The 27,047-nt window shown below is 42.8% G+C and overlaps 1 protein-coding gene across 1 annotated transcript in view; it reads left to right on the forward strand.

Annotated features, from left to right (window-relative positions):
• Window positions 1-100: 100 nt before the first annotated feature.
• TMCC2 (transmembrane and coiled-coil domain family 2) overlaps window positions 101-27,047 on the forward strand; it is an 86,550-nt gene continuing 59,603 nt past the window's right edge. Inside the window, exons 1-2 of the mRNA XM_054981849.1 lie at window positions 101-192; window positions 25,748-26,254. Coding sequence (XP_054837824.1) covers window positions 25,775-26,254 — 480 coding nt within the window. The 5' untranslated portion in view covers window positions 101-192; window positions 25,748-25,774. The remainder of the gene's footprint in view (window positions 193-25,747; window positions 26,255-27,047) is intronic.

Consider the following 27,047-nt stretch of genomic DNA (forward strand, 5'->3'; position numbering starts at 1 on the left):
AGCATGAAGAGGTGCAAATCTGATGAGCTGCAGCAGCCAGACGAAGACTCTGCTGGGGCTGAAGATGTTCCCATCCTGGCTGCCATGGAAGCCAAACCTGGGGATTCTGCTGCTGCCCAGCTGGATTCGGGTGCATCCAATCCAAACCCGGCCTTACATCCTGTTACTCGAAGCAAGCCTCCTGATTTAAAGGTCAGTGTCTAGGATGTGGCTTTGTGTAATTAAACAGGCGTTGGGGCTGTTGTTGCTGCTGTCCAGAAGGACCAAATGAGAAATGCTGCCATTATTCTCAGCTTCAAGAGGGTTACAGGTTTTCCAGCCAGCTGTTCTTCCAAAAACAAAAGAAGGCAACCAGATAGTTGCAATGTCAAATTTTCCAGATTAATTCTTATGTGCTTCTGCATTTTCATACTGAATAATGCTGTTCCATCTTTGTCAGGCAGTTTAGGGCTGCAGGTAGTCATATTTGCAGGGCCTGATTTGATTAGATTCAGTGATTTTCAAATAATGTGAGATAACAGTATTTACTGCAAATACATTGAGCTGGCAATCTCATCAGAGCCTGCATTTTGTCTCATGGTCCTTTCTGGAGAACTATGGCTGACTCCTACTTGCTCTGTGTGGAAATTTATACCTTGCAACATGCCATTATTGGGTTTTATGAAGAATTGGACAGATTTCCTAACAACTATATAGGTCTCAGTGAGAAAAGCAAATAAGTAAGTAAAGTAAATAATTAAAAAATTCAATAAATATTAGCCAAGACAATCCACACTGTGTTAGGAGCTGGAGGTGAAAGTCTGTTGTAATTGTTCTTTATCTTGGCTCCTCTAAATTGGCTATATTTAGGATTCTAAAACAAAACCATCTGTTAGGGTAATTTTTTTATCCATGGCAGAGCTTGATTTGATGCTCCTTTTACTTTCCAACCCATGCGATTTACGTGGTTGCATGTTTTACTCCGAGAAGTCTAAATCAAATAGAACTTTATTCTCCAGTATAAATGACATGGCTAAATTATGGTTAAATGTCAGTTCTTAGCAAAGATTTTGTATAATGAATTGTGTGTGAGTTTAGGTATTTCCCTGCACCCCCCCCCATACCTCTTAATCTGTAGGGAGTCACCTTACGTCTTTAAAAAATGAGGTGAATTTTATTAATCTCTTTTTAAAAGTGGTTTGAAGTGTAGAGAAAGAGACTGCTAGTAGTTAGTTATTGTAGGCTTGTGAATAAATCATTAATCTAGTCACCTATGGCAACTATAGGCTCCCCATCAGGTGGAAAAACTTTATTTAAGTTTTATTTATTTAACTTTATTCACCTTTCCAGAGATGTGCTCGAAGTGCCTCACAGAGCAAAAACAATGCAATACAACTTGTGCAAATGGAAAGAGAGCAGTTTCTTTTTGCTCGCTTGTTTATTTCTCATTCAGACCATTGGTGTGGCACAGATGACTGACAGAGGAGTGTGTGGGCCAGAGAGTTAGTAGAGATTATTGTGTGTGTATGTGCTGTCACAACTGACTTATGGCAACCCCAGCAAAGGGCTTTTGAGTGAGAAGCAGAGGCGTTTTGCCAGTGCCATCCTCTGCAGAGACTTCCTTTGGTGGCCGCCCATCCAAGTGCTGACACTGCTTAGCTTCTGAGTTCTGACAAGTTCGAGCTATGCCATGCTGCCTTTCTCCCAGTAGAGATGATTATGGGCTAGTAATTTCTGTGGACTTGCTTGAAAAGCATGGATGCAAGTTGTCTCTTACTTACTGTTCATAGTTGTCAGTGATCTGAGTTGGAGACTCTTGGTGCTGTTCTAATAAAAATAATTCTGCAGACGCAGCATAGAAAATAAATGGGTGTTGCTGTGACTGCTATTCTTCATAGAACATCCTCTTTTTAAAGTCACTTGGGGCTGTGCAATTGATTTGGGCCTGTAGATTGAAAACTGGAGTGAATGGGAAACATAGTCCTTCACCTTCCCAGCCAGGAAATCTCTCTGGGTATACCTCTCTGGTTTCCATAGTTGCTGTCTTTGTTCTTTCTGTTCTGAGCTCTACCCCCCACACCCCATCATCCTCTCCATGTGCCACATCTCACTGAATTGAACCCATAAGAGTTAGAGACTCATGACTCTACTACTTCCTTTCAGCACTTCTAGTGGTTCATAACTCAGACTTTGAGAAACCTTTCTAAGACCACCACCAATAATAGTATTTCCACTTCTCACAGAAGAAGAATACTGTTTAGTTTTTCTGTAGTGCCTTTAGTGTTCAAAGTGCTTCTTATACATTATCTTGTAATAGGCCTTGTAAAGTGGGCAGGTATTGTTATCCTGATGCTATGGGTGGGGGGCAGAGGATGAAAGAGAGAGGATTGTATAATGTCATCTAGCAAGTTCATAGCAGAGGTGAGGTTTTAGGTGGAGAACTCCTGGACCACAGCTGATTCTCTTCATCATTATGGAACTTGCCTGCTCTTTAAAATCTGCTTCTGGAACCCAATTTTGGGTGCTCTGCCTTCAGAGAGTAGATTGGTGGCAATCAAGGATAGGGTCTTCTCTCTGGTGGTGCCATCCCCAGAAACATTTGGGTGTCTCTTTTTTATCCTTATGCCCCCCCTCCCAGTTCCCTTCAATGTAATTCCACTCATAGGGTTGAATCCAGTGGTAATTTGCTGCCTGTGGAAAGGGGTGTGTGTGCCTGTTATTGCCACCTACTGCAGACCCTGATTCACCCGTGAGAGCAGCATTTCAGGGAATTCAGTGGACTGCTGTAGAAAGGGGAAGGCCGGGAAGTCCCATTTTGTTTGTGGAAGTGTCTTTTGTTAAAGGAAAATTACTCAGCCCGTGTTCCTTAGATCACTAAGTGCCTATTGTACTATTAAAAATGCAGCTACTGAGGCAGTTTCATTGAGCTTGTCACTAAGTAGTAGGATATATGCCCTGAGCATAACCTGTTGAATATACTGTTATAAACCATTGCCACAACTGCTAAGAAGATCAGCAAGGAATGTTCATCTCCTCTGATAGGATTAACCACGTTTACAGTCTGAAATGTTACTGTGTAAAATGGCCCCTTCTCACTCCCCAGCACACTTTATGTGTGGCTTTGCTAGAGCCGTGGAGAAAGTACACCTACAGGTGCTACAACTGAGATATTTATTTGTACATTCTCTCACTAGGAATGCAAGAGGTGGGGGTATGAATAGCATTGATAAAATTTAGGGAGCCAAATTAACAGTGCAATCCTAAGAAGAGTTACACAGTTCTTAATCCATTGACTTCAATGGATTTGGAACGGTGTAACTCTGTTTAGGATTACATTGTAAATTTATAATGTATGCTGGAAAGGCAGACTTCTAACTAGGATACTGAGCAAATTAGAAGGAAAACAGAACACCGTATTTTAGCACTACTATTTGCTGTCTGAAAAGAATAAAGTAAGGTTAGAAGCCAGTTATTTTTTAAAAACTCATAATATCCTAATGCATGTAAAATATTCTTTCCTACTCTTAACAGGACAATAATCAGTATTGACAATGATCACTTAACAGTTGTTGGTAATAACAATTAGCAATAATAATACTTAGTGTTTTTTAAATAACACTTTACAAAAAAAGAATGAGCATCTGTGGTCTCCATTTTATAGCTGCAAATACTAATGCCGAGAAACAAGAAACACAGATGGCTGTAACTCATTGACTTCAGAAGTACTGCATTAGTTTACACTAGCCAAAGAGTGAGTCTGAAATGTTAAGGTTTCAGCAGAACCCCTTTCTGTTGTTGCAATTTTGATATTCAGACTGCTCACAGGGAGAGATTAAGCTACCTGTGATCCTCCTCATATGTGTGGTTTGTGTGAATTGGGTAACACACACATTTTGCAGCATCAGCACAGGTGAACTGAAACCCAGATTGGTTGAGAGTAGACATTTTTTATATATCAGCACTGGAAAATACAAAAGGTGCCTTATTTATACAAAATGAGGTCTGCGCATATTGGGAGGATCACAAAGGGTGCTCAAACCACATGTAAAGAGAGATCACACTAAAATTGCAGTGACTGAAAAGGGCTCAGTTGGCCCCCAGATTTCCTCAATGTCAAGGAGTTAATGGGCTAATGATGGCTCAATCCACACACCCTCGGAGCGTCCTGACGTTGCGCTAAATGTTCACTAAACACTCGGAAGTATAGCGTCTTTCTAGCGCGATTTCTGAATCATGCTAGAAAGATGCTATACTTCCAAGTGTTTAGCGAACATTTAGCGCAACGCCGGGATGCGCCAAGGGCGTGTGGATTTTTCCAATATCTAAGAGAATGCCTCAGAGCATGTGTAGAGTGTCTTCAGTTTCCACACATCTAGAGTTAGGAAGCAGAATGTCCACACAGAATTGCAGTTGCCATCAACCAAAAGAGCCACGTTCACTTCCATCCCTGGTATAAGGCCTGGACTTCATGGAGGCTCATAGTTTACCTGTTCCTTTGGCAGTGGCTATTTCAAGATGGGAACCACCTTATATCGGCATACTACACACCACCACTGATGAAAACCAGTTTGATAATCTACCTAATAGTTAAAGGTCTCATTGGAAAGATTTAGATTTGTGTGAAGTCTCTCTTGCTGTAGAACATCCAGCTTTTAATGTCCTGCTGAAGCCCTAGGTGGGAAGAAGAAATCTGTTCTGTGCAATTTCAACAAGTGGGACAGCAGCAGGGATGTATCGTTGCTTACACTTGGTCTGTGTTCAGGTCATCTGCTTATGAGTAAGCCTTACAGGGAAGGTGGGGGAGATCCTGGCAAGAAGTGACCGCAGATGGATGACCTAATTCTGCTCAAGTTGTGTTGGATGAAGGATAGTTATGAGCTCAGCAACAGGCTGTCTCAGTTCATAATAAATTCAGTGTGAAGAATATGCATCTAAATACTTTGAAGTAAGAGGAAAGAAGGAATGAATGTCTTGTGGATAGTTGGTTTTTGACTGCTGGACACTAGCCAAGCTTTTAACTGGTCTGCAATCAATATGAGTTTTGGCTGTCTTCCTCCAAACGTAGCTACATATTATAATTTTCCAGCTATCATTTCATTTTCTAGGTGTTAAAAGAAAAGAAAAAAGCACCAATCTGCATCATTATTAAGGAAAGCTTTTCCTTTTTCTTCTTAGTGGAGCTAGGGCATGCACACTGTGCTTCTACAAAGTAAACAGTTATTTCTGGCTTGAGGCAAGCTGATTCTACAGAACAAGCAGCCGTTCCCAAATGCTTCTGCAAACTCGTTTGTGGCTTGAGATGCACTGTATTTCTACAAAGCAAACAAACATTTTCAGCTTCAGTCCAGCTAATTCCATTTTGGATGAAGATGGTGTCTTGATATTTGGCTGTGGGCAAATCCTCACCCCTTTAGTCCTCTAAGAAAAATATCCAGTCTTCTAAGAAAAGAAGAAGCAGAGCAGTTCATGAGGATAGTTAAATTGGTAGCCATGTTGGTCTTCAGTAGAACAGCAGGATTTTATTCCAGTGGCACTTTAGAGACCAACAAGATTGTCAGAGTATAAGCATTTGAGAGTCAGAGCTCCCTCCTTCAGACTTGAGTAGGAATGGAAATCCTTGAGCATTTACATCCCAGCCAAAGGTGGGTGGGATGTTACAAGGGAGGGCATCAAGATGTAAAGATATAATGCAGTTTCATTAGAGCAGAAATTAGCATCTGTAGTGAGATAAGAACCCTGCATTGTACCTTTACATTGTGATGTCCTTGCTTGTAACACCCCATCCACATTTGGCTGGATATATAGGCTCAGGGGTTTCTATTCCTACTTGTGTTTGAAGAGCGGAGCTCGGATGAAAGCTGACACTGAAAATCTTGTCTCTAAGGTGCCACTGGACTAAAATCCTGAGTATTGTGATATTAGAGGCTGAGACATCCCTTTCTGCTTTGCTTTTCCCTAACCAATCAAATTATGGGGTTGGGGATCAATGTGGTTAAAGGGAACCATTTTAATTACTACTCCAGCTGTACTGATGCACTGGGGGCTAAAAGGACATTGCCACTGAGTGGCAGCCAAGGGGAGGGGGCCAGGCAGTTGTCATGAGGCATTGACAGAAGCATGGGAGCTGCTACATTAACATTTTAAAGGCACATACCTGTTGATGGACCAGTGGTATCTAGCATGGATGTAGAGCATGAGCACTGAAGGTAGTGCTAGGTGCTGCTGGCCAGATAGGAAGCAGTTATGCACCTGCTCAAGAATAGCAATCCCATGCCTATGATGGCTTGTGATGCTTACCAGTAGGAGTGTTAGAATCTCCTAACATTTTCCTTTTTTAAGAGAGAGAAATGTAGTACATTTCTACCTTGTGATCCATTTTACTTTTGCCTGTGTCTTATGTGATTTCTCTCTTCATGAATACTTGAGCTAGCAAAATGTTATGGTATGGGTGTATCCTCTTTAAAGGATTCAAACCGTGAGTGAAGTCAGGATGGGATCTCTTGGACATCCAGTGCATCAGCATTGCTATCATTTCCTAAGCTCAATTATGTAAAGATCTACTCTTTTACATTACCTTTGAACAGTGTATGACTGTTATGTATTATAATGTGCAGGCTTAAGTCTTTGCAAACTGTGCCTTTTGTGCTGGGAAACTGCCTCCTAGAGTTAAAACATGGGCCCAGCTGTTTCTCCATTTTTGTGTGTGGCCATTAATCCTATTTCCTTACACTGAGAAAGCAAATCTCCTGAAAAGTCCTTTTCTTCCCATTTACCTTCCAATAAGCTGCAGAAAACTAAAGTTCCAATGTGGAAATTGCTATCTTAGGACTACAGCTATGATGAGGGTCAGATTGTTGTCTAGTGAAGTAGTCTTATTCCTTGCATGGCACTCCTAATAATTCAGTCTGTGTTGCCAAAAGGAGGCAACAGGAATACCCCACATAAAGGCATAACAGTAGATAGCCAGCTAGACTTGGGTTTATAGTGTGGACTTGAACAAGTCACCAAGCTGGACTAGGTGGCACAGTTTGCACACCTCTTAAGGAAGCAAATACTATACATCAGTGATGGAGGCAAAATAGATCTCGGGGGTAGTTCAAATAATGAACTGACTGAGTTTAATCCTCCACCTCCCCAGACTGCCAGCCAGGCTCAGGCTTCAAAGGGAAGAGCAGAAATGATCCTCTTTTGGAGCCCTCCACTCCTTCATCACATCTTCTCTTTCCCTGTAGCAAACAGATGTTGTAGGGAGTACTTGCAATGGAGTTTCTGGTCCTAGATGCTGCTGTGAGCATGTCTAGCAGTTTCCAGAGTTGCCAGACAACATGGGAAACAAAGCATGCATAGTTCCTGATGTTCCTACTAGGGTCACCAAGAAACATAGGAACTGTAGTTGCCATGGTTTCTGGTAGTTCAAAATACCCCTTGGAAAACAAAAGAGGGGTATTTTGAAGTTCAGAATAATTTCTTTGCTTCCTTTCCACCTACATGGGGTCCCCAAGGCAGCAAACATTACAAAATGCAGCATTAAAACAGCAGTTAAAATAAATTATATATATTAAATAATTAAGTCAAAACATATAAACAGACCGATACACATAACAATGCAAGAAGGGAGGAGGGCCAGTCACAGAGGAGGGAGGTACACCCAATAAAATTTTAGAAGTCTGCTGGTGGAAGGCAACAATAGAGCGACACAGATGAGTGTTTCTGTAGAGGAATTCCAAAGTTTTTGCACCATGACTGCGAAGACCCTTTAGATTTTCATCTGTCTAACCTCAGATGATGAGAACACTCAAAGCAGGGTCTACAAAGATGACTGGAGTGAATGGGTTAGTTCATTTGAAAGAAAGCAGTCCTTAAAGTATGCTGCGCCCAAGCCATATAGGGCTTTAAAGGTCAATATCAGCACCTTGAATTCTGCTGGGAAGCAAATTGGGAACCAGTGTAGGTGGGAAAAGACTGGAGTGATATATTCCCTGTGACACACCCCATCAACATTCTGGTGGCAGCATTCATTAGCAAGTGTAGCTTCTGGACCGTCTTCAACGGCAGTCCCACATAAACCTCATTGCAGTAGTCTAATCTAGATGTTACCAGGGCAAGCAGCACAGTCGCAAGATCTTTCCTGCCCAGGCACCTGTTCACGGTTTTCACAGCCTCCCAATTGTAATGGATCCAAACAATCCACTTCATTTCACTTGTTTCAATCACCTTGCTCAATAATGGAAAATTTGAGACTGGACAGTATTTATTCATTTCTCCTGGGTCCAGAGTAGGGTTCTTTAGGAGTGTCTGCTTCAAGGCAGATGGGGCAATCACCTCATCTTTCAGGAAAATTTTTCTGCACTCTTGACTTTTTCCTGGTTTTCTAAGCAGTGAACACACAAGCAACAGAATCATTTGGGGCATGGACTTCTGCATATCTGCCCTCTCTGCATTTTTCCAGTTGTGGAGTCAATATATTTTCTTCCAGATGCACCTTAAATAATTAGGATTTTTGACCAAGGGTGCTGTCATCATTGGTGGCATCCCAGCACAAACCCACTTTCTAAAATTTTTGTTTGTGTGCGATATTGCTATAATGCTAGAGAAGGGCTATTCCCTGCCCTCCTGGGATCAGGAGTTGAGCAGGTGGCAATGCCTGCCCCGCCCCGTCTTCACTCAGCCAGGATCAGATGCAGAGCAGGTGGCAATGCCTGTCCCCCCTTCACCCAGCTGGGATCAGGAGCAGAGCAGGTGGCAATACCCACCCCACCTTCACCCGCCTGGGATCAGGCGCGGAGCAGGTGGCAATGCCGCCGCCCCTCCCCCCATCTTCACCCAGCTGGGATCAGGAGTTGAGCAGGTGGCAATGCCTGCCCCGCCCCGTCTTCACTCAGCCAGGATCAGATGCAGAGCAGGTGGCAATGCCTGTCCCCCCTTCACCCAGCTGGGATCAGGAGCAGAGCAGGTGGCAATACCCACCCCCACCTTCACCCGCCTGGGATCAGGCGCGGAGCGGGTGGCAATGCCGCCCCCTCCCCCCGTCTTCACCCAGCTGGGATCAGGAGTTGAGCAGGTGGCAATGCCTGCCCCCCCTTCACCCAGCCAGGAACAGATGCAGAGCAGGTAGCAATGCCCACTCCCTTTAACCCACCGGAATCAGGCGCAGAACAGGCAGCAATGCCCACCCCCTTCACCATCTGGGATCAGGAGTGGAGCAGGTGGCAATGCCCACCCCCACTTTCACCTGGCTGGGATCAGGTGCAGAGCAGGCAGCAATGCTTTCCCCCCTTCACCCAGCCGGGATCAGGCACGGAGGAGGTGGCAATGCCCACCCCCATTCACCTGGCTGAGATCAGGTGCTGAGCAGGCGGCAGTGCCTCCCCCTTCACCCTGCCGGGATCAGGAGCGAAACAGGCGGTAATGCCCCCCCTTCACCCGGCTAGGATCAGGAGTGGAGCAGGTGCCAATGCCTGCCAGCCTTACCCTTTCTAGAGCCCGTTGTATTTTTTCCCGTAATGGGCTTTGTTGCTAGTTTATAAGTACTAACACTTTAAGCTATGTGGCAACTACTGCTTCCTCAGCTGCTGTCATACCTGCAAGAGAAGGAACCAGGTTTCAGAGCAGGATTAGTGAACGCATCAAAATCGACCCACAGGATAATGATGCTCTAGTAAAAATATTGTCATCTACTTGATTTTGTAAATCACATAGCTCCATTTATACTCAAGAAAAATGTTTAATGATGGCAGTATATGAATGTATTACACCTTCTGCTCCTATTCCCGGCCTAGCACAATGGTGTGCAGAAGTTATATTTATTTGCTTTACAGAAAATGCTACTGTATTTTCACCCTCACAGTCACGTTAATTATACCAGATAGGGTTCTTCATATTTAGCTGAGATGAACCAGCAACTTCATGAAATCAGAAATGTGTTCACGAAAAGTAACTTAGTTTTGAAAGTAGCAGAACAGAAATTCAACCAAGTGGATCTTGATCACTGTCTAAAGTGGCTAAATGCAATAGGTAGGCAGTATTATAGGAATTATGAAAACCACATCAAAATGGCATGGACTGTTTCTTGCATACAACTTGTACTGCAACCAAAATAAGGGAACTTTTCATGACTGAGAATAGTTACAAAATTACTCACCATGAACCCATCCTAGGTTGACCAGAAAAGGATAATGATGAAAACAATATTGTATCACTTCCACAGAAATTAAATATATTTATATAATAGCTTCCCTGTTTTGGTCTACAGAGCATTGCTACTAGGATTTCATGGGAAGTGATCTTAAAACATTTCTCCTGAATGCTGTGGAGATGGGCCAAACACAACTGAACATTTTTGTAAAGATTGTCTTGGGTACTGGTTGTGTGCAAGTAAAGATCATGTTTTTTTGCTGCATGAGTTACAGAAGCCAGCCTTCTCATCCCTCCTTGAGATAAGAATGGAAGGCATTAAAGTTAAAAGAAATGCATTGTACTGTATTACTGTATTTCAGCAATTGCGGCAGGGAGGTGATTCTACACAAGAAATTACAACCTGACTTCATAATTGTGCCTGTTTCCCTTGCCTACACAAATGACAATAGGCGTCAAAAAGAATCTTGCAGATGTGTTGGCAGCAGATGGGTCCTTTCCCTCAAAGATAACTTCCATGGTGGAGTATAAGTGAAGAAAATAAATAATAAATATAGCAGAAGATGACGGGCAGATAAAATTTTGATGGGTGGGTAGGTGTGAAAGAGAGCATGAAGCAGGGAAATTTGGGGATGGGGGGCTGCCAAGAAGAGGGAAAGAGTGAGGGGAGGGGGCTACAAGGGAAAGAGAGATGCCCCCTTCAAAGTCTTTGCAGGTCCCCCACAGTGCAGCTGGTCCTGGCCCAGTACCTAGCACCATTCAGCTGGTGCTACAATGGCTGGCACTGCACAACTGGGCCACAGTTTTCCTGGGTAGAGTTTCCCAGTGGGAGAGAAGGAGGGAAAGGTAATTTGGCTAGTGGATAGGAAGGAAACAAAGAGGTTTTAAAATGAGAGAGGCTGTAGGGGTTTTCAGGAAAGGAGAGAGGAAATAGTGGGGGAAGGGAAAATGAGATACACCATGGAAGCTTTTGTGGGTCTCCTACTTGTTTCATAATAATCGTTCCTGCAGAAAGGGGAAATTAACATACACTGAAGCATCTGAGCATGAACAAATTTAACAGAAAAAACTATTCTTACTTGACAAAGGTTCATATGCAGAAAATATTTCACTGTTATGGTACTGAATATATTACTGTAATCCATCTGTTTGACAGCTAGTCACACATTGCTTCCCACTTTCTATGGGGTTCAGCTGACCCTGGAGCGTTGGGGTTATACTGGATCCAACATTACCGCTAGAGAAGCAAGTTAATGCAGCTGCAAAAACTCTTTCATCCAAATTTCTCTAGCGCAGAAAATGGCCCCTTACCTCAAAACAGCCAATCTGGCCACCTGGATCCATGCCACAGTAGCATGCACTTTACATCGGTCTCCCCTTAAAATCCATTTGGAGGCTGCAGTTGGTGCAGCATGCTACAGCTCAATTATTATCAGAAGTCAGGTAGAGCATGCATATTACTCCCATTCTTCAGTCACTCCATTGGCTGCCCATCAGTTACCAGGCTCCATTTAAGGTATTGGCTATCACATACAAAGCCTTTCATGCCTTGGTCCTTCATATCGGTGGAACTGCCTCTTCCCTGTACGTTGTCATGACAGCTTCACTCATCTGTAAAACTGAATGATTCAAGGGGGCTTTTCTGTACTGGTAATAGGGTTTGAACTGTACTAAATGGTTTTGAAAAGCTACTTGGGTGAAGGTTTAGGGACTGTGGACTATACTACTGTATATAGCTCATACTGCCTGTTGTTGTAAGTTGGATCCTACTACGTAATTTTTTCATAATTTAATCACTTTGTGATAAAACTTACGCTTTGCTTCAGTTCTGTTTTCAGATTTCTGGTTGATTTCAGATTTCTACAACTCAGATTTTATTGCGTTGTTTATTAGATATCTCATCCTGTTGATTGCATTAACTTACTCTGTAATCCACCTCGAGTCCTAGTGAGAAAGGCATATAAAATCGTAAATTAATATAAATAAAATAACACAAGTATATCAGATTTCTCCATTTTGTAATGATCGTTAATTATATATTCCACTTTTCCTGCTCAATTTAAACTAATATATGAAATGTTATATGCATATTTAATATTAGTGTTTCTTTTTCAGTGAAAAAATCTATTAAATAGTTTTTACGTATATATTGAACATGTGTTATTTTGTTTGTTAATAGCATTACAGGGTCTTGAGAAGATAATAATAGTCCTAGAAACTGTAATCATCACCCTCCACATTTTTGGGAAGTAGAAATTTTGTTTTTTGATTTTGACCTTTCCATTTTAAAATTAAGCTTCATGAACAAGAGATTTGCAGTGCAAACTGGAAAACAAGAAGTAACTTTTAAAATCATGATGTTGCTGAAGTTGCCGGATCCCCTTACTCTCTTGGTAGAAGGGGAGGGTCTTGGCATTTACTACAAGTGATCTTGCACGTGCACACTCCTGCAAGGCATGCTCCCGCGTTTCATGGGGGCTTGTGAAGTATGGGAGCATGCCCGCCACTGGGCATGTTGACATCAGTTATGGAAGTGATATTGTCACGCCTAGCGGAAGCATTCCTGCTGTGTGCTGGCCCAGCAGGTTTTTTGCTTCCTGGGTCCGTTCCCCAGGCCTTTCCCCCCCACTAGCTAAGTGAATGGCAGCAGGGAGTAGAGGCTGGGAGCAGGGGATCCCCCGCCCCCGCTGGGGGACTGGTAGCCTTAGATGTTGCAGCAATCAGCATTGAAAATCTGATAGTGAAAATGCTAAGGGCCTTAAAGCTGATAGGTTTCAGCTTTCACTTTGTCAAAGTTCATGTATCGAAACTTGCCAGAGACTGACTCACAATTTTCACATTTGAGTGGTATGATTTCAAAAATAGATGATCGTAGAAATGCAATGTGTCCACCATCTATAATTCACCATCTGCCGTGTTTATTAAAATACTGGGTAAATTATGTTAATTAGCTGCAGTCCTATAACTCCTGATATATTTTGAATTTGGTGCAAAATTTGTGAAAAAATTGCCCATCCTTACCTCATGAAGGGGGGGGGGGATTCCTTTCAAAATGTGGGTGATAAAGGGAAGTTCTTCCCAAGAGACCGTGAATGAAATTATAACATTCTTTTTAGAACTGTATTTGGCTCAGTATTAAAACAACTGAATGTCTTTGCAACTGTGACCGAGAGAGTATTTCAGAGTTTTACTTAACTAAACGTTAGAAACCTACTTCTGTCAGAATCCATTCATGTCTAGTCTTCTAAGATAGCAGGAGTGGGTGGGTGTGACATTTTGCCCTTCTTTACCTGTGAAGATTAGAATGTCCAATGTCAGAGCTCTTGCATAGTCTGCTTAAAATGTACGCCCTGGGCAAAAGTAATCTATTGCTTTTCAGGCTTGGAAGGTCATTATCAAGGTGAGCCAAGTCCCCCATGGTTACCTGAATATATTTGCTGTCAGGCAGCATGAAAGGTACCAGCTTGATCTCTGGAAGGGCAAAATTAGTGACCACCCTGCAAAAATCATTTATCAGTCACTGTCTAGCTTGTCCCCTCTCTTGCATGCATAGTTACAGATGGCTACATGGGGGTTTGTGCTGCGTTACTTCCACTTAATGTCAATCTAATCCCTCAGTTGTCATTATGATGGCACAGTGTCTGGAAGTGCATCTTTTGCAACAATTCACACTGGCTAGATGTCAGAACCAGGCTGTCCAATCTTATTGTCTCCTACAGCTGTTGTAGTGCAAGAAAGATTTGTGCTGCAACAGTGACTGGGGTGGGTGGTTTTGGATTAAACAAGAGAAGCAATGTGTAAATATTTTAAAATAATAAATTATTGTTGTCCTGGTCAGCCCCACCCACTTGCCAATAGCATGGTTATTTATGTTTAAGTTATTTTTGCCCTGTGTTCTCTGCCCATGGCCCTTGAGGCAGCTTGCAACCCATAAAACAATTTAAAGCAAGATCAAATCAATAGCATTACCAGTATTATTAAAAATATTATACTATAAGCAGCTGAGGTCATTAAAAATGTTTAAATCAACCACAGTACAAACTTAACAAACTTAAGAAAAAGTCTGGATCAACAAAAGTCTTAAAGGTCTGGTGTTACCAGCTTAAAGGAATAAGGTAATGTGAAAACCTCCACGTGAGGCCTTGGAGAACCACTGCCAGTTGCCCTTCTTGACCTTGATAGGTCTGACTCAGTATAATGTAGCTACTTGCATACATGGGGCCTCTGCAGATGGTCTTAGTGCATGGTCAGATGGTCTGTCTGCAATTCAAATGGGAATCCATAATTGTCAAGCTGGCTGCTGGCAGTGTGTTGTTGACCATATATTTTGTGAGACATGGGGACAACTCTTTGGCTCACGCATATACCTCCACTGTACTTATAGTATCATGTGCGAACAAGTTGTAATGCTGGGCCATTGGCAGCCTAGAAAGTCAGCAGGATGGGGAGCAGAAGGATTGTGTAACAAGGACTGAAGCCCTGAAGAGTATATTAAAGGTAATGAAACACGAGCTAGGAACAGTAGCCCAGCTAATGGTTGCCCATGCAAAGCCTAAGCAAGACCTCAACGCTTTTATTAGAGACCTGCCATATCAGGAGAGAATGGTGACCTGCCTTAGTGGACAGACTCACTCCACACCCCTAGGAAGGTTTCAGTTTGTAGTACTGAGTAGTTCACTGTAGGGACTAGGAGAACATGGGTGCAAACATGTTCAATAGCACTACCCAACAAGTTGTGGTAGAGTACACAGTTCCCTGTATCTTGCTGCTTGTTCAGCCTATGCTGTGGGCTTGAGTGAACCAGATCTCCAAGGGCTCCTGTATACTAGTCTTCCTATGAGTGGTGGTATAATTTTGTTCCCCTTTATTATTCTAATTCTGAATGGCAATTATCCCTAATGAAATAAGCAAGGAAATTCTTTTTTTGATACCAGTGTCATTATAGCCAACAGAACAAAGGCTTTTCATACGACTTAGTTTTCATAGGGATTGTAACTTGTGGGAGAACGATGGGTTCTGCATCCCAGTACCACTGGTCTTCATATTGAAAACCATCAAGGCTGACAATTCATCTTTCATACACAAAGAAGGTCCCAGCTGATTGTACTGAAAGCTAACCATGATAAGGGAATTTTAATAGCATTTCTGAAAAATCATCTGACTTTGGTGATGGGTTTCCAGATCTTTTTAGCAGTACAATCTTAGCTTGCATGTTGCACGATGTCTTTCCATTTTTAACTAACTTGATGTACCAGCTGTCTAGAAAACATAATTCTCAAGCAACAAGGCTGTTTTCCCAGACACCTTTCCCCCATCTGCTGCAGAGCAAGAAACTAGTAAATAACTTGTTCCTCTCACTATTTTTCTACCTCAGAATACAGTTAGGGCAGTGTTCTGAATCCTAGTGTCTTAAACGTTCCTGAGTAGAGATGGGCACAGACCGGCATTTGCCTACGAACCGCCGGTTCGGGGTTTGTGGGCTTCCACGGACCACGAACTTTTAACGGACCGGGCCTGGTTCGAGAACCGGTTCGAGTCAGAAAAGGCCTTGGTTTTCCCACAGATTTTCACTTCAGTCGACTTTCCCCACCAAAGGTTCTCATGTAATGCTCCTCGATTATCATTTTTCCAAAGAGACAAACAACAACTTCCCCTCCCCTATTCTGACTGACCCTTACCCACCCTTGGGGGAAGGAGAGAGACTTGTGCTCCTGTCCAGGAGAGGTGGCTGCCCACAAAACCCACCTACATGGGGCTGCATCAACAAGAGATGCCCTCCCCGGGGGCAAGGAGACCAACTCTCCATGATGGGAAATGAATGTACTAGAGTGAAAGCCAACTCCGCAACAGGATCATGTAGCAATTCAAAGGCCCCTTGCTGGAATGGAAGGCACGGGAGGGATGGAAAGGATGTCTTCCACACCTTGAGGGAAACTTATGCTACCCTGTTCAGAGGGAGCCTCTTTGGGCAGTGGACAACGAGTCCCACCTTAGTGACGTGGTGTGTCAGCTTGCTTGCTATCAAGCAAGCTGACCTGGGCCACTGTCCTACTTCTCACTGGACTTTGGGGATTGACCCTCAGAGGGGCCCTTGCGCTCGCAAGAGCAGGACGGTCGCTGACAAAACCCACTTCACCAAAGGTGATGCAGTCCATCAAGGAAGCTCATCATGTGCCTTAGACTGTTTTGTCAGCATACAAATCATATCAAGAAAAAGAGGAGGTACTTAAAAGGTGCCAGGGACAGGGCTTGTTGTCGGGAGGAGGATAATATATGTTTGTAAAGCTCAGTCATCATGTGCCTTACACTGTTTCGTCAATATACAAATACAAATCCACTATTTAGGGAGTGAAAAAGGCTTAGAAAGAAGTGAAGCAGACAGAGCCCCCCAAAACGTGCTGCCAGTGGTTCTAGGGTGGGTGTTTCACAGAGGCCAGTAACAGTCTTCCCCCTGTACCTCAAAAGCCAGGCTGGAAATGCCCCCCAAGTCACCCACTATTTAGGGAGTGAAAAAGGCTTAGAAAGAAGTGAAGCAGACAGAGCCCCCCAAAACCTGCTGCCAGTGGTCCTAGGGTGGGTGTTTCACAGAGGCCAGTAGCAGTCTTCCGCCTGCACCTCAAAAGCCAGGCTGGAAATATCCCCCCAAGTCACCCACTATTTAGGGAGTGAAAAAGGCTTAGAAAGAAGTGAAGCAGACAGAGCCCCCCAAAACCTGCTGCCAGTGGTCCTAGGGTGGGTGTTTCACAGAGGCCAGTAGCAGTCTCCCCCTGCACCTCAAAAGCCAGGCTGGAAATATCCCCCCAAGTCACCCACTATTTAGGGAGTGAAAGGCTTTGAAAGGAGTGAAGCAGAGAGCCCCCCCAAAGCGAGCTGCCGGTCACCAGAGAGTAGGTGTTTCACAGAGGCCAGTAGCAGTCTTCCCCCCTGCACCTCAAAAGCCAGGCTGGAAATGTCCCCCCAAGTCACCCACTAAAAAGGCTTTGAAAGGAGTGAAGCAGAGAGAGCCCCCCAAAACATGCTGCCGGTCATCAGAGAGTAGGTGTTTCACAGAGCCTAATAGCAGTCTTCCTCCCCTTGCATCTCATCAGCAGCCAAAAAAAAACGTGGGGGAATGAAGGCAAGAACTCAAGCCCAAAGCTGCCTTGCACCCACTGTGGGTCTGTGAGTGGGGTGGCATCACAGCACAATAGAACCCACCGGCAACCCAGAAAAAAGGAAGAGATTTGGGGGGGGGAGGGGGGTTTAAGTCCGAGAAGAACCCAAGGACTCAAAACGCAGAAAGAAATCAGAGTAACCCAATAGTGCAGTAAAATGATTTTTTTAAAAGTGCTCTAGAGAAACTAGGAGAAAAAAATTAAACCGGAATGGAGAAAAGAGTAAGCTCTCTTGCACCAGAAGCCCCAAAGCCCCAAGGCACAAGCCGCGCTCTCACAAAAAAAAAACACCTTCCCCACAGCAAGCAGTTGCTAAGCTAACTCGCGTCCCTGCGCCAGCAAAATGGAGCGGAGTTTCGCGCGCTTTGTCTTTTAAGCAGAAGGGCTGGTGATCTCTGTTTGGCTGACAGAGCTGCCAATCAAGGTTTCCTGGGCTAAGATTGGTGTGTTCCAAACGGGGAAGGTGTTTCCACACCGCTGCCGAGGAAATTGTTTGAGCGGGAATCCTGGCATGATGGGCCAACGGACACACGGACAGAAAGCCCCAATGTTCGGCGGTTTCGTGAGAAAAACACGCGCCCACAGGCCGCGTGTTCACGAAGGACGAACTGGGTAAGTTCGTGATGAAATTAGGTCCGTTATGCGGACTGTGCCCATCCCTATTCCTGAGGCATAGCTGGGAGCCAGTTGCTGTGAAAAGTGGCAGATTAAAGACTCATCGATTTATTGTGGCGTATGTTTTCTTCGATCTGTTGTGGATTGGACAGGTGTTACGGTGTGCAGTTCAGCTCCTGCTGTGCTGAAGTGTCTTACCATATACTACTGTGCCCTGAGAGAAGGACTGGATGTCTGGTGAGATGCCTGATGGTTTGCTATGGGCCCTATATTCTGCATCTGCCTTACAGCACAGTGGGAGGTACACTCTTTGACCAAGTACTGAGAATGACAATGACAAAGGGAAGGGGGGAGAAGAGGCGAACGGAAGGGGGACAAGGAGGAGGAGAAGGATCCCCACAATACATCGCAGGTCACCCACTTGTATTCAATTTGCTCTATAGTGGGCGCTTGATACTTGCTTATGACTATCACTTTTCCCTACCAAAGTCTGAAATGATGCCTCTTGTTTTTGCTTCAGAAGGATATCCCCATAGGGCATCATTTCCCAACAAATCACTTTTTAAACTGAAAAGTATGAGTGTGGTACAGCAATTTTGCTGAAGTGGGGGGCAGATCAGCAGCTGAAGTGAAAAACTAAAGGAAAACTAGTATGTGTATGTGTGTGTATACACACACACACACACACACACACACACACAAGCCTTTGATTGTATATAACTAATATCAAACTCAGGAGCCTCACAAACGTGTGAGTTTGGTGTGATGAATATCTTGTTTCTGTGCCCGCAGTGGTAACAGCTAGTATTTATTAAGGCTATCTAGATTGGTTTTGTCTACTATGCTGTAGCATGATAAATATCAGTGGATGCCACATGAGAGTGCATGCCAGTCACTTACCCACTTTGAGTACAAACCCAAAGTTGACTTGATTAATATCTATGAATTTCCACTGGAATAGTTTTTAATTGCTTTTTTGTAATTTGGTCATTTGGTTATCCAAAGTGGTAGATTAGATTATCTAAAGTGAGATTAAAAGTTTAGGAATCTGCCCTGGTACATTGCACATGCTATTTGCCTAGCATTTTCATTTCACATACTATGGGAATTGATTAGATGTTAGTCACTTTTTCTCTTCTGGTTTGAAGTCAGTTGTTGAGTTAATTATGTCTAAGATTGGCAGGTTAATGCTAGTGCTCTTTGGAGGAGAGAAACTCGAAGATGCAATCATATCATATGTTAGGATTTTAGCGTAATCACAATGAATAATGGGGCCAATTTATCAAGCTCCGGTGCTGCTAATCTTTTTTATTTCTGCAAGATGTGTTGTAATCAAGACACACTTTGCTTTGGGGCTTATCGTCAGACCCTTTTGAGTAATCCATAATGTAACTTTATATACATTGGTGTTCTAACAAATCCCTGTTAGATCAGTTGTTATGTATCCCTTTTTTCAAATGGAAATTCTGAGATACAGAGAGGCATGGTATGTTACTGTCAAAATATCCTATTTTTGATCCCCTCTCCCCAGCCTCCTTTTTTGTTTTGGTTTAGTCTATTTTTAAAATGTGGGAACTAACCATTTCTGTTCCCAGTGCAGTGTTTTTAAAGGGCAAATGAAGAATGTAAATCTATGTTGTACCATGATGGCTGAACTCGGTGGGTTTTTTTAGTTCTTATCTACCTAAGGTACGCTCTGTTTCCATAGAGACTCTATAAATAGAATAAACTTTAAATCATGATTGTCCAAAGCAGCAATTCAATACAGTAGGTTTTTGTTATACTTTTCCTAGGTAAAAATCCCTGGGATATCTTGAATTTTAGTTTTGATTGTCTCCTGGAGAAAGTTGAAACTGATTGCCTTTTTGCAATGCTATTTAATTGGCTGCTCCAGTGAATTCTTTTTAGCTTTTCATGAGAGGATGGGGGCAGTTAATAGGGGGTGCGAGTGGAACTTGAGTGACTTGTGGCTAGTTCATACAAAATAATTGCTGCAGAGTAAATGTTCTTTATTTTCAATTAAACTGTAGGATGCTGATTTGAGGTTTTATGAACCTGAGGTAAATTTGACAGTCATCACTAGGGAAATGTATGTTTATGTCCCTACACTGATGTTTTAATGCAGTGTTTCTCAAACTGTGGAGCAGGCTATAAGTGGGAAGGGGCATACAACCCACTGATGAAGCATAAATTTCCAGGGATGGGAAGGATTCTGAGGCCGGTGGAGACTTTGTTTCACCAGTAATCAAGATACAATTACCTGTATTGATCCACATTTTTTATTAAAAAGTGGGAGCAGTTGTATCTCTGTGCTCTTTTCCAAACTGGTGTTCAATGGAGACTGATAGTCTTCAGATGGTCAGACCACAGAAGGCTCACTTAGACTGGATACAGACAAGCAGATGTCTTACAGTTCTGTTCTGGCAAAGGTAGGAAGCTGACTAAACAGTCACGTAGCCCTGCTTGAAGGTACTTCTGTCCCTGTCTCCCTTGAGAAAACAGCTGAGAGTTAAAGGACCATGCTTGATTCCAGAGGTGTTCAGCAGTACCAGAATGCTCCCTGCTGTCCCTAAGCTTAGTGGAATATAAAGAATTGGCTGAGTGTATAAATATTTACGCTCTGTCTTTCCCTTGTGGCTCAAGGCTATTTACAATTCTGAATTAAAGCTATACATAATACGATAAAGCCCCATTAACTCCACCCAACTGTTTGCAGCTTAAACCCTATTAAAAACCCCAGCAAAGCCTTACAGCACCTCCTAAACAATCTAAGAATGGAGCCCCCCTTTACCTCCTGTTCTATTAGATGGAAGCCACTATTGAAGAGGCTAGAAGTCTGTAACTGGTGCGTGGGGACAATTACTTGGACTGCTAATGGTTCCAAAGACTTGGTTGACCACTAGATTTTTGTCCAGTGACACCTTAGAGACCAACCAGATTTTCATAGTGTAAGCTTTTGAGAGTCAGAGCCCCCTTCTTCAGACACTTGGTTGACCACGTGTGAGATAGGGTGCTGAACTAGATGGACCACTGGTCTGATCCAACAGGGCTTTTCTTATGTTCTTAGAACGAAGTAAGGACTGTCTTGCTGGGAGTGAAGGCCAGAGTACCTCAACCTTTGAAACTCATTCTGTTCTACTTTGAAAGTCTCATGCTGAGTGGCTGCCTTGTGAGGTTGCTCCAGGCCTTTGTATTCTCAGTGATTTCAAAGGGTGGGATGGGGAGACCAGAGTCTAGAGCACTGTGCTGTGACACTTGGCCCTATCTTTCCAATGTAGGAATGGCTTCTATTTTGTTTTAATGATGTTTCAAGTCGGGGCATGGATGTTCTGTTCTATTCCACTTTAGAGAATTAATTTGGATGAATAACCCAGCACAGAGTTCTTTGTACACAGAAGCATGTACACATTGATCTCTACATACTCACCTATGAAACAGGTTATTGGTGGTGAGTTGGGGGGCCAAGAGAGTGCCCTGAGCTCAAAAAGTTTGAGAAAAATTATTTTAATGGAAGAACAACACCTTGACCAACGTTTTGTAAATTTATTGATTAATGATGGTTGTTGTGGGTTTTCCGGGCTGTATTGCCGTGGTCTTGGCATTGTAGTTCCTGACGTTTCGCCAGCAGCTGTGGCTGGCATCTTCAGAGGTGTAGCACCAAAAGTCTTTTGGTGCTACACCTCTGAAGATGCCAGCCACAGCTGCTGGCGAAACGTCAGGAACTACAATGCCAAGACCACGGCAATACAGCCCGGAAAACCCACAACAACCATCGTTCTCCGGCCGTGAAAGCCTTCGACAATACATTATTGATTAATGCCTTATGTGCAATGTCACTGTTTACCAGATATAACTAATTATCATTAATCCTTGTTTTGCATTCTGTCTGATGTGAGAGTTCAAAATTGTAGTATAAATAAAACTTCAGTACTTAGTCACTTTAAAAAGTTGCTCTAGTTAAGAGTAAATGGCAGCGCTCAGGCTATCCTGAGATTTCTCATAGGGACAAATTCTTGCAGTCCAGATTTGTAGATCCACTGAGGGATATGTGCTAAAGCCAAAACTAGATCATATGTGTTGTAAGCAAAGCAGAACCAGCCATTCCAAGCCTGTCTGTGAAGCCACTCGTTTGTTACTTTTATATCAGCTGCTGTAATGTGGCCTTTGGATAGCGTTTGGGCCTGCAACATTTATGTACATTGGTGGAGCCAGGTTGACCAATACCCTCTGATACACTGAGTCTGTAGTGTTAGGTCCTATGACAGCCAAGAACCTTGGAGCTGGGTTCTTGCTAGAGTTGCAGTTATTCCTTTAGCGTTCAACTAAATATGTATGCCTGTTGGGTTAAAGTAGCCTATTATGTGTAACTGTTGAATTAAATTAGCTACAAAGCCCCTGACTTTGCTTTACTTTGTGTGAGTTGTCCGTTTCACTTTTGCACTTATATTTCCTCTGTCCAAGCAACAGTGTATACCCTATACCTTGCTTCCTCACCCTATCCTGTGTTTACTAGCCTCTGCCTGTTCCCTCTCTTGCTTCCTGCCTTAGTTTTTGACTCTTTGGTACTTGCCCTCCTCTTCTCTCCGTGTGTTTGCTTGGACTGAATTCTAGGTTTGTTGGACCATGTTTGTCTGTTTGACCTTAGCTTACTTATGAAAAGATGTATGCCTTCATGAGGTATACTTGATATTTGATCCTGCAAGGAAGCATGATCAGTGCATGACGTGGAGTCTGGTCAGGACAGCTATTTTTGCACTTACGTTTGATGCTTTAAACTGATCTCCATTGTAGATTCATTAAATTAATTGAAACTAATTGGAACAGAGTGCTAATGCAGAATTCTTGTCACTGGGCTGCTTAGGTCAGATTTTCCTAAATGCTCTGCAAACAATAGGTTCTGTTGTGTCACCAGTGACAGATTTTCAGAAAAGCTCAGCATTGCTGCGCATGAATGATTCTATATAACCAAGCTCAGTATGGTTTATTAATAATGAAACCACATTAGAGTTTAATCGTTATACATGAATGAAACAAGATACGAAGTAATGTATCTCCAAGTAACTTGTCCAGTTTGCGAGAACTGAATGTGCAGAAGTTCCTTTCAAATGATCTTATCCAAATGCCTATTATACATTTTATAAAAATAGCTAATTTTTTCTTGTGCAAATCAACTTGTTGGATTAGAATAATCCTTGATTTTGCATTATATGATCCTTGACCGCAGGTATTTGCTTCTGAACCAGGTTTCTTGATTATCCAGGCCTTGTTCCATATATAGCACAGATTGATGAGCAAATGTAACCTGGATGTACAACGTGTGGTAGAATGAAAACAAGGGATTCTGAGAGTTTAGAAGACTGAAATAACTTCTTACCCCCAAACAGAATTCTCTATACACTTGTCTTCCTAATATCCGTGTACATATTTTACAAGTAAATCTCATTCCCATGCTTAGGAGTTCGTGGGGGTGGTTTGGAGGAAAATTCATTCTTAGTTCTAAATATGGCAATCAGTTTAGGAACCAACAGATAATTTGATATGGTAATTGATATGATGCAGCCACTAGAAAGTGAGTTTTTTGTCAGATATGCCAAGATCAGCTCCAGGTTGGGAAATTCCTGAACATTTGGAGGTGAAGCCTGGGGAGGGCAGGATTTGGGGGCAGACCTCAGTGGAGTCCACCCTCCAATGCAGCCAACACATAGAGTCCACCCTCCAACACCATTTTCTCCAGGGAAACTGATCTCTGTAGTCTGGAGATCAGTTGTAATTCTGGGAGATCTCGAGGCTCCGTCTGGAGGTTGGCAAACATTTTCCTAAAGGTTGTGAGGCCTGATTTTATATCGTCAGCACATTAAAATTTTCACTGTCCCTCATGACCCCCACCTCTAAATCACCCTGTAGTGACTTTACTTGGTTAGCCATCATCTTAAACTGGTCTGGTGACTTTGTATGTTGAGGATGAAGCAAGAGCTAGCCTGCTTGGTGAATCTTCTCTGAAAGAAATCTGCTTAGGCTATAGGCAGAGCTGGAAAATATTGCTTCTTCCTAGGTGCCAACATCAGACTTTAGGTATTTGGGTGATGACTACATAGGATAGAAAACTATTCCCTCCGGCTAGCATTTGAACCCTGACTCTGGCAGTCTTTCATGGCATAGGAATTTGGGTTATGGAAAAATGGCCTATCCTAGTAGGCCATAACTAAGGCTTTAAACTTCTAAAGCCCCTAAGGCTCTGGAAAAAAAGGAAATCTACTTTCCTACTAAACCATTTTTAACAATGTATTCTGTGAAGTAAGCTCAGGCCTGCTTATTTACTTATGCGTGGGATTTGGTTACATTTACCTTAGCTTGTATAAGCTGCATCCTGGGTAGGTGTTCCTTGAATATCTGTAACCTTAGCTTGCATTGTGGTTTGGCAGAAGCAACATAGCACACTGCATTTCTTAAGACTTTCTCTTCTCTCAGGCCAGTAGAGGTCTGCTTTGGGCAAAAGAGTCTGCTTCTTGTGCCTGCACGAGACTGGTTGAAAGGAGGGATTCGAGGTTCAAAGGATCAAAGTGGCAGGAGTGAATATTAGTGGATGATTATAGTTGCCAGGTTAAACTGAAAGAAAGCATCTTCTATTAAAGCATATTAAAAAGGTTGGGAAGATGATACTTGCTTTGAGGAATGCTGTTGCAAATTGAGAGCAATTGTTATCCAAAACCAACTAGAAACTGACTATAGTATAGCTGCCATATTAGTTACAATGAAGGACATTGATCCTGTGAGTTGCAGCTATCTCCTTTGAAATGTCCAGCCATAGCATTTAAATTACTTGCAGAATGAATAAGAAATAACCCTCAAGCATCCTTGCCACCCCAAAAGAAATATATCTCTGTTGGTGACAGACTGTGTTACCATTATCCCCTTGGTAATAGATTCTGTATGGTCCAGTGGTTACAGTGTCAGACTAGGATCTGGGAGATCCAGGTTTGAATCCCCACTCTGTCATGGAAGTTTGTTGAGAGCCTTGGGCCAGTCATATACTCTCAGCCTCACCTACCTCACAAGGTGGTTGTGAGGATAAAATAGAGGAGAATGATACAAGCCACTTTGGGTCCCCTTTGTGGAGAATGGTGAGGTATAAATGAAGTAAATAAATAATAAACTCAGCCTTGCAGACATAAGATGCTGATCATTCATTTTAACCCTTTGCTATCCTTTCATCCAAAGAGTCTCTTAATCTAATTTGTACCACAGGCAAGCAGGGATATGCATTCATTCCCAAACAAATGAACACTTCTGCCCCCTATTGAATCTAGAGTAATTTTGTTCATCAAGACTGTGGGAAAAAGAAAGGGAAAGGTACCAAAGTAAACATTTATTCATTTCCCTTCTCTTTTTTTCTTCTCATAATCTCCTCCAAGAGGAACAAAAATGAATGTAATAAAAATGAACAAGTATAAAAACCAACATAATGAAAGGTAAAATGTTTAAAATGAAAAGAAAAATTTCAGAAAAATGCACACTTCAAAATGCTACCCTACTAGGACCTCTTGGGAGGGGAAACAATCTGTCATAGTAAATTAGCAGAGTAGTGCTGATGAATGGTAATTCTTCTACAGAAAGGGCATCACTCACAATAAGAAATGTCAGCTCCCTTCAGTTCATGGTCTTTAAATGGAACATACTGTACCCCAGATTGTAGTCTGTGAATGGGATCATGATTCTAAAGAGCTACTATATCAGCTGGTAGCAACAAAATTTGGTTGTAGTATTATTATGAGCTACTTTCCCCGATCTGCATTATTTAAGATAAACCATATGCAGTCCAGGCTACAACACTGTTTCCCATATTTTTGTCTGTTTTCTCCACACAGAAGATACAACAGCTGTCTGAGGGATCTATGTTTGGCCATGGCCTCAAGCATCTTTTCCATAGCCGCAGACGGTCCCGAGAACGGGAGCACCAGAACTCCCAGGAGTCATCACAGCAGCACCATGGCATGTCTGATCATGACTCTCCTGATGAAAAAGAACGCTCCCCTGAGATGCACCGGGTCTCCTATGCCATGTCTCTGCATGATCTCCCAGTTCGACCCACTGCCTTCAACAGGGTATTACAGCAGATACGCTCCCGCCCTTCCATCAAGAGGGGGACCAGTTTGCACAGTGGCAGTCGCCGAGCCAAGAGTAGCTCCCTGGAGCCCCAGAAAGGCAGCCCTCATCTTGTCCGCAAGGCTCCACAGGATAGCAGTCTCACAGCAATACTTCATCAACACCAGGGCCGGCCAAGATCTTCATCTACCACAGACACTGCTCTCCTTATGGCTGAGGGTGGGACTGTTTACCTCCTCACTGAAGAGTCAGAATGCCTCACTGATAAGGTAAGACTGAACAGGGGTTCAGTTAAAGTCTGGAAATATGAGGCTTCCTTCACCAGGGAAACGAATTTGCATCACAGAATTCTATATTATTATTACCCTCGTCTTTGATAAGAAGACTGAGCCCTGGAATCCAGACAGTGCCATCATCAATTTTTAAATTGAGAAGCAAGGAAACTAGGCTAGGTTGCATGGCTAAATCTGTATTGATTGATTGATCGGATTATAGTTATTGTCTTTGGGAATAGGTGGAATTCCTCTTAGGAGGTCATGTCTCAGCCAACTGTGATTGACCAAAATTTCTGAAAAGTGAGCTTCCTAATGGCCAAAAACTGTTTCCATATGGGAGATTAATCTTAATAGACTGAGGAAATGTCTGTTATTCCCTGTTAAGATGATGATGTAGGGATTGTTGGATTCCAGTATGGAGGACATACAAGATTCTAAATACCTGACAACAATTGTGTGGCAACAGAATTTTAGAATTCTGCTTGGGATATGTAGTAGTCCAATATGTTACACATTATGGAAGCAGTGCTGTGGATGCACCCTGTATGATGTTTTTGTGTATTGGTCCTCTCCATACATATGTAGGGCCATGGTGTATTTCATCACGTGTCCTATCTATAACTTCCTTAGTTAAGCTTGAGTTTTGCCTCATACTTATCAAGTAGAAGACAAGAAGTTGAGGAGGAGGATAAATGTGAGTTTTTCTCATTCTGACTGCTGTACTCAGATTCAGGATCATTTTTTAAAAAAATGGTCTTCCATATACAGCTGCTGTTTCAGAGAGGAG

This window comes from Eublepharis macularius, chromosome 5 (genome assembly GCF_028583425.1).
Source record: "Eublepharis macularius isolate TG4126 chromosome 5, MPM_Emac_v1.0, whole genome shotgun sequence".
NCBI classification, from domain to species: Eukaryota; Metazoa; Chordata; class Lepidosauria; order Squamata; family Eublepharidae; genus Eublepharis; species Eublepharis macularius.